Source organism: Python bivittatus, unplaced genomic scaffold (assembly GCF_059951505.1).
Source record: "Python bivittatus isolate LINGU-HERP-01145 unplaced genomic scaffold, Pbiv_v1 ctg000440_np1212, whole genome shotgun sequence".
Lineage (NCBI taxonomy): Eukaryota > Metazoa > Chordata > Lepidosauria > Squamata > Pythonidae > Python > Python bivittatus.
The window spans coordinates 8,510,453-8,519,309 of NW_028277063.1; the positions used below are offsets into that span (position 1 = coordinate 8,510,453).

At 37.8% G+C, this 8,857-nt stretch overlaps 1 protein-coding gene across 1 annotated transcript; it reads right to left on the bottom strand.

Moving 5' to 3' along the window:
• Positions 1 to 8,143, bottom strand: LOC103061005 (vomeronasal type-2 receptor 26-like). Its single transcript, XM_088142478.1, has 6 exons — positions 7,986 to 8,143; positions 6,524 to 6,812; positions 4,686 to 4,804; positions 3,956 to 4,577; positions 1,723 to 1,849; positions 1 to 902 (listed from the first exon to the last, which is right to left on the bottom strand). The coding sequence occupies exons 1-6, from the start codon at positions 8,141 to 8,143 to the stop codon at positions 1 to 3; spliced, it is 2,217 nt and encodes a 738-aa protein (XP_087998604.1).
• Positions 8,144 to 8,857: the final 714 nt, after the last annotated feature.

Below are 8,857 nucleotides of genomic sequence, written 5' to 3' on the forward strand. Positions count from 1 at the left end.
TCAATGTTTTTTCCTCATTAGCTCTTCTCTGATATTTAAGTGTGGCCTCAGAAAAATTAAGAAGCATTTTGGGAGAAAAATGCAACCCAATAATGCAGCACTTGAGGCCAGGATGGAAAAGATCTCCACAGCCACCATGTATTTCCCTTTGGTGCTCAAGTAGCTTGGAACAAAAGATACCCAAACACTACAAAAGATCAACATGCTGAAAGTGATGAATTTTGCTTCATTGAAAGTGCTGGGGAGTTTCCTAGAAAGAAAAGCCACTGTAAAACTGGAAGCTGCCAGGAAGCCCATATAACCCAGGACACAGTAAAACATAGTAGCTGAGCCTTCATTGCACTGCAGGACAATTTCTGCACTTTCTGAGTGTAGGTCCATATCTGGGAAGGGAGGAGACGTTGCCAACCAAGCTATACAAATGCCTGCTTGAATAAGGGAACAAGAAAGGACAATGGAGATGGCCAGTCGTCTCCCCACCCACTTCCGTACTCGGGATCCCGGTTTGGTGGCCATGAATGCTAAAAGCACAATGATGGTTTTTGCCAACACGCAAGATACAGCCACAGAGAAGACAATGGCAAAAGTGATTTGCCGGAGGAGGCAAATGATATTCCCAGGAGGAATGAGGAACTGCAGTGTGCAGAGGAAGCAAAGCAACAGAGAGACAAGGAGCATGTAGGTGAGATCCCGGTTGTTGGCTTTGACAATGGGAGAGTTGTGATGTTTCAGAAATGTTCCTAGCACCAAAAGAGTGCAGAGAGAAAAGGAAAGGGCCAATATAGCTAAGCTCATACCCAAAGGATTGTCATAGGACAAGAAAATCAATTTCTTCGTAATGCACGAATCATGCTTCTTGCTTGCGTATTGACCTTGTGGGCATTCAGAACAGTCATCCACGTCTAAAGATGAAAAGACTGGTTCAGCTATGATTGCCATCTCATAAATTATTCCAGATTAATTAATAATTATCATGAACATAATTCCTTCATATCATTCAGTGGGTTTTTTTTCTTTTTTTGACAAAATTAGGTGCAATATTTTACATATGAGTATATCCTTATTATAAGCAGTATATTTGTGACTTCTGTTTTGCTTAGTGGTTCTATCTCAGTCTGTTCTGTTTTCATCATAATAGTCTATATTTTGTCTTCCACATAACCCCATAACTCTTTCATCTTAGCCCTCTTGGAATGCTTGAGAAGAGCTGCTCAAGAGAAATCAGTTTAAAATCCAATGTATCAGAAAGTGGAAATCTCTGCTCTTTCAGAGAGTGCAGAGTCCCTTCCTTTCTAGCTACAGCCAACAGTGTTAACTCTGAAGTACAATAGGACACCTTGTATTAATACCTCGTGAGGAAAGGGTTGATTGATAAGCAGAAAAAAACTATACTATATATCCCTGACATCTTAACTAGTGAATCACAACAAATTTATATTTTAAAGTACCTTGTTTCATTTTGTGTCACTTATATAAAATTTTCATTGTGTGTCACTTATATAAAATCTGACCCTTTTCTAAACTTTTTATATTTAGACACTAATAAATAATAGTTTTATCCCGGCTGATGTATGGATCCTTTGGGTTTCCTCAGAGACCACATGGACATTAAATACTACCATTCTTGGAACAAAAATCTTCCTTTGTCATTGTTCTATATGCCTGGATCTTTTTCATAAGCATCATGGAGTGACACAATCACCTGATCCTGAAGACTCTTACCATGCTGGCTGGATATTTTCCCTCCAGGGCAGGGGAGGCAATCGTAACAGCAGAACTGCTTCCCTTCTTGCTTTTGTTTCAAATAACCGGGCAGGCAGCTCTCAGTACATGAAGAAATTGGCAGGGCCTAGTGAAGGAACAGGAAGGAGAGTTAACCATCCTATATGGCTGTGGATTTAGAAATATTTTAGAGGTACCGTGGGGAAAAAATATCCTTTAGGCATCAAAATTTTAAGAATATGGCAGCTTGCAGTGAAGAAGAAAAAATGCAAACACTTTACATAGTTTTATAGGTTTTTCAGATGGTCTTTTGTGACGTATTGAACTTACCTTCAGAATTATATTCAGAGCTCTATAACCCACTGTATGTGTGTGTGTGTCTCTCTCTCTCTCTCTCTCTCTCTCTGTGTTTGTCCCTTCTGATCAATCTTGACTCCTGGCAACTGCCTGGACTATTCTGTGCAGTTTTCTGAGCAACATTTTCAGAACTAACTTGCCATTGCCTTCTTCCTAGGCCTGAGAGAGAGTGACTGGCTGAAGGTCACCAACTAGCTCTGTACCTAAGGCAGGAATGACACTCATAGTCCCCCAGTTCCCAGACTGCTGCCTTTACCAGTACACCGACCTAGCTTTTCTATTAATTCATAATATAATTCCAGGTTCAAAAAGCATCTATCAAACCTATCCTTTTCCTTCTGCTGGAATTTTTTCCAGCCCTTCAGAGTACACCTGATTCTTTAATGGCAACTCCCATAATAGTTGAGGTGCTGCCTTTTTGGAGAAGTATCTTATTTTAGCCACTCTTTGTTCCAATGTACTAACTGCCCACACACAATTTATGCATGTGTATGAGAGAGGAAGAAAATTCATACACATATGTACACACATTTATATAAAAGAATTATTTTTAATATCAGTATAACACAAAACCTGCCTGATTAAAACTGCTGTGCCACGTAATCGCATCTTCATGGATGGTAAAGATCTCTCCTGAAGGGCCCCAAGGATCTAGCTTTCCAACTTTAACATGATGAATGGATTGGTTTGGGAAAGTGACCCAGTTTACAATATCAAATCCAGTTACCAGTTCTCCATTCTGGTCAAAAGAAATCTGATCTCCTGCACTATTGTTAAAGATGACCCTTTTCAAGAATGAGTGGAGCTGCATGCCAAAGGAGAGCACAGGAGTTTGCAAAAAGATGTCAGAGATCATTTTTAAATCCCAACCCCTATCACCATTATATATTATTTCTGTTTTTCTTCATTTGTTCATTCATCAGAACTTCACTGCACAGATGTTCATGAAGGTACAACAGTGAAAAATTACCTATTAAATCTAAAAATGGAAAGGGATACAAAAAACAGTAATAAATCTCTATTCAATAATGCTCACATCAGTCAGATTTGACTGCAGGTAAGCAGTAGAAAACCCCAGTTCAAATTGTCCTTCCAGCACCCTCCCAAATACACAAATGAACCAGTGAGTAATTCTCCATTGCAATTCAAATTTCAAAACTGAAATAAGAATCTTCAGTTTAGACAGGAAAATAAGAATGGATTAAAGTATGACCAGACAAATTTTTCCACATATCTAGTCTAAAAATCTTATGGGAGAATGAAGAACCCGTGATGGATTATGCTGTAAAACAGGGCTCAAAGCACCAAATAAGGAAAAAGTCCCCAAACTACCGAACCAGAACCAGTTCTATCCTGGAAGAATTCATCATCATCACTAAGTTTTATATATTAAAGTAAATTATTTTTTGTGCCTTCAAGTTAGTGTTGATTCCTGGTGATGTCTTGGACTAGTTCTCGCAGTTTTTTTGGCAAAGTTTTAGAAGTGGTTTGCCATTGCCTCCTTCCTAGGGCTGAAAAAAAGTGACTGGCCCAAGGTCACCGAGCTAGTTTTGGCCTAGGACAGGAGTAGAACTCCTGGTCTCCTGGTTTCCAGTCTGCTGCCTTAACAACTGTACCAAAATGTCTCTCAATGGACATTACTGCAACAACAACTACTACTACAACTACTGTTCCTGATAAACAACACAACAGAAACATACTATTCTTACTGTTTTCCTTGTTCTAAATATGAGGCAGTTTTCACACAGATTCCTAGGTCATATGTAGGAATGGATCCCAAAACCTTACAGAAGAGTTGCTCAAAGGATTTAATAAAATACAATAATTACACAATTGCTAATTTATAATATGAGAATTGAGAAATATGCTACATTACCTGCCATGGCTGCACATCTTGAAGAAATGCTGTCTGTCCATTCACAATTCCTCTTTGTCTGAACTGACATGACCTCATGGCCTGTATAGCATGTGCTATTGCATAGACGGCATTATATACACCATAGCTACGGCTACTCATGGTCATTTCAAAAAAAGCTCCAGGAAGTGTCTCCAGCTCTTCCTTCCCAGTGCAGGTGTTATCCGTTTCCTCAGGTAGGGGCAGTTTAGGAAATACACAATCAAATGCATGTACCCACACATCTTTGATAAAACCATCATCTTTCGATAAGAAAGGGTTTCTAGTCTGAAGAAACTGTTGGAAACCAGGAACTTCATTCGAGTGAACAGTGATGGAGAGAGCACCATGGAGGACTTGGATATCCCACTTCTTTTGATAGAAAAATGATGCAAGATCAGTCTGAGCTGTCATGATCCACACTTTCCCTTTTGGCTCCTTAGACACTATTTCCATTTCTGGTAGATAGAGCAACAATCTCAAAATCACGATATTTCTTTCATAAATTATCACTACATTCCCTTTACTTCTCATGGAAAAAAGGTACATTTCCACAAGCCAATCCAGGTCATCAAAAATGGTACCTAAATAAAATGGCTTAAGTCTTTTCAAGAAAGAAACACAGATTTTGTGAGAAATAAACATGGAGGAAATAGTGCGCACAAATCTTTCTCCATCTTCATCTTTAAAAATGATCCCAATCCATGTCCACCTGAAGTGCAAAAGTAGCTGGACTATCACCCTGTATTGGTAGGCTTCATTTGGGGCCATTTGATAGAAAGAATGTGCTTCAGAGCTATCATTCTTATGCAGAGGGGAACCGTATGTGATCTGTCAAAAGGAAAAGTTAAAAGATTTGTACAAGAATAACAATTGTTATTTGCATTTATTTTATTTATTCATTAGATTTCTGATAGACCTCACACTCCAAACAACTCTTGGTGGCTAATTTAATATTTGTGTTTGCATCATGAGCATCCATAAGGGGTGGGGATTAGAAGTAAAACACAAAACCTGCATTGTGACATTCTGACACAATTTCTCTGCCTTTGCACTTACAACCCTTTCAATATTATTGGACTGAGCACTGTACTAAATAGCCATTGTTTAATATCTACTGACTCACATGTGCTCATTATTCCTTCTCATCATATATTTTGTATGTCTTTTTATCTACAGTATGTTCTCACAATTTGGTACGCCAACGTGGTGGGAAATGTTCGTTAACCTTAGAGGTTTCTCCATAATTGGAATAAGCTTTGTCAAAAACAACCCAGGACAAATTTGGTAAAGGAGGTCATGCTTTTTTTTCCTATTCTTTTCTCTAAAAATTGCATTGCCAACTTCCTGAATGTATACTTTTCTATAAACCAGTAAATGAAATAAGAAAAAATGCCCGTGTTTGAAACAGAAATCAGTTTCCTTACTTCAAGCATTTCAACAGGTTTTTAATGCAGGAGAACTCCACTTTGAAATTGACGTTCTTGAGTTTCTGATGTATTTATTAGCACATATATTTATTTGACTAGATTGGTATGCTCCCTTTCTTTAGGAGCTCAAGGCAGCCTACATAGTGTTCCCTCTTCTCATTTTTCTCCGTAACAACTCTGTGAACCAAGTTGGACTGAGAGAAAGTCACCAAGTCTGCTTCTGTGGCTATGGCTGTTCCTGTCCACCTCTTGTCCCACAACAACACATTGGCTGTCACTGAACTCACCTACCACAATCTTCATTGTCCGTCATCCACAGAGACACTGGGTCAGGCAAAAGAACTGGGCATACTGAGGGATGTCCCCAGGGATGCCACTCTGTCTGGCTACTGTCCTTCGCTATCACAATCACTTAAAAAGAAGCACCTATGTTGTGTTAAAATTACTATAATTGGCTGGATTCACAATGCATACTAAGCTTTAAAAAAGTTATACTTGGATGTGTTAAGCCAGAAGGAAAACCAAAGATATATTTGGGAAGTGTTTTAAGTTCACCCACTTTTTATTTTATATCTCAAAGAATGGTCACAATATTACGTGTTGTCAAGCAAAACCCCTTTTCAGTTCTCCTACATTTAAGTCTGAGGCATCAAGGAAGAAAGGGGTTAAATAACTTCAGGGAGAACTTAATGAAAGTTACATGTTTTCTTCTCCAAATGTAAGGGAAAGTGTGTTCCTAGGAATACTTAGAATTATAGACTCCTTCCCCTTGTATCCTGCTTTAATGTTGTTATTTATTTTTAATAGAGTAAGAGCCACCATTATGTATCTGGCTTCAAAGCATACAAAGAAGCAAACTCCAGAAGGCTTAGAAAAAATGTTAGTTCATTAAAATTATCATAATAATGATTTCCTGGCTATCAGGAAATTATCACATTCCCTCTATGTATATTTATGTACAACTTTATTACAACTGACTTCCAATCACCACATTAAGTTCTAAAATGCATGTTACAGAGTCTGACTCTTAAGTACATTGGCAATGTTTTATGTGTTTCGTAAAGATATTTTCTTTAAACACTGCCTTCAATTCATATGCATACGAGGCTATAAATCCTACCTGTGGGACTTTGTAGATGCCCAAAATATCTGCCATTGCAAAAGAGATTCCAGAATGAAGAGCTCCAATCACTGAAATTAGTTTGTTGTGGATCTCACACTTATAATTGGGAATGAATTTCTTCTGAATAGAGAAAAGTTTCATTGTGGCATATTTTGTATATCTCCCAGCATAGTCATCATAGATCCTGAAGCCCAGAGTGATGTTGGGTAAGGTCTGTGGGGTTTCATTGATCTCCTTCACAGCAAATATCAAGGCCAAGATATGTTGATAGTACTTGGTAAGGACACTGAAATCAGGATTGGATATTGCATCAAAAGAAGTTCTGCATCTAATGAATAATTGTTACATGCTTATGCTTCACTAAAGTCCTCCAGAAAAGAACTTTGATTGTGTCAGATTATGTCATACTATTCCAGTCAATACCATTTCAAAGTTTTATTTTGTTGAATTTTTAAATAATTTATGTGAGAAATATTTTGGATGGACCGAGAATAAGTTTTCAGTCAAATATCCCCTGGCATTTTTTATGATGGTTTGTTTGGTTTTGTGCCTTGAAATCAGACTTGACTCATGGTGACTGCCTAGAAAAGTCCCTGTAGTCTTCTTGGCAAGATTTCAGAAGTGGTTTGTCATTGCCTTCTTCTTCCTAGGGCTGAAAGAGACAGACTAGCCCAAGGTCACCCAGCTGGGTTTGTAGCTAAGGTGGGACTGGAACTCCCGGTCTCCCAGTTTCTAGGCTGGCACCATAACCACTGCACCAAACTGGCTGTTTAAATTTTTTAAACAGTTTGAAAAAAAAGGATCTTGTGCTGTCTTAAAAATAATTTGTACCCAATTAAACATTTAAATAATTCTTCCACTTCTATATACATTTAATGGTATATCATTTTGTTGCTAAGACTTCTGGGCTAAGCTATGCTATGGAAATCTTAGCAACAAAATGATATACCATTAAATGCATATAGACCAATATGTTAAAGATAATATTTTAATTCCAGCACTGAACTAAGGGGTGTGAAAAAAAATCTTAGGGATATTCCTGTGAGAAAAATGTATTTTCCTTTTTTTTTTTTTTTTCCTAATTGTGCTTTATGGCAATTAAATGAAACAGACATTGTAAAATTAAAATTTACATAATTATTTGCTAGAGACAACTGATGTCAAGAACTGCTGCTTTAGTCCCAACCAAGTATACCAACTGGGTCCCAAACAAATCCCTGGCTGTCGTCCTAGACTCTTGTCTTTCTTTAGTTCCTCCCTCAAGGATCATATGCAAGGAAGGAAGCATAATGCCATGTTTACTTTATGTGCATACATTTCAGTATGAATTACTTTTGATAATATTCTTGTGTTAAATATGCATAATTAAGAATAAGAGCTTACACATACAATAACACACATGTACATACAGATGGAAAAAGGAAGGGGGAGAGAGACAGAGAAAAAAAAGATTTCTTACAGAGGCTCATCATTAAACAAACGGTGGGGATCTTCACTGAAGCTAGATGGAGTTGTAGGAATGTTGATTAGAGAGGAGATACCACCAATGATAAGGTCACCAGCTTGAAAATAATTGTGTACAAAGGGAAGAGGATCGTTGCTAGTACAATCTGTCATTTCTGTCATGCATACTGTATGTGGCAATAATAGCATTGAAAGCAATAGTCGTGCCATTATTTAGTCAGATCCCAGTTATCTACAGATGGTCTAGTTTCCACCTTATTCTGAAGTTTCCCTACTATTGTCCTAATCTTATTTAAATGTCCGTCAATTACTCTCAGTGCTCCATTCTCCACTGAAGCTGTAAATACTTCTATCATGTCTCAATCCTTAGCTATCCTAGTGTTTACCTAGCCTTCAGAAGGGTTTTTAATGGAAGCAGAATTAATCACAGTCATTTAAATAATTACATATCAAGGAAAATCTCTGTATTTAATTTCCAAGCTGTCTCTGGTATTTTGAGGAACTGTTTCCACTAAATACTTTTTCTCAACCAGTAATGGATCAAGCCAGATGTCTGTTAGGAAGGATGCCAGCTGATAGAAAAACGTCCATCAACCAAATTATGAAAAGGTTATGTGATAGAAAGGGGGAATCATGGAAGTTGAGAGAGAGAGTTTGTCAAGAGAATGTTTACTGGAAAATGTACCATTTTAGGACTAATCTTTAGGATGGCATGGGTTTACCATCACAGAGAACTTCTTGTAGTTGTTCAGGGAATCTTTAACCAGACTGTTGTTGTTGTTGTTTAGTCGTTAAGTCGTGTCCGACTCTTCGTGACCCCATGAACCATAGCAAGTATCTGCCTGTACCATTCACCAGTGGCTGATA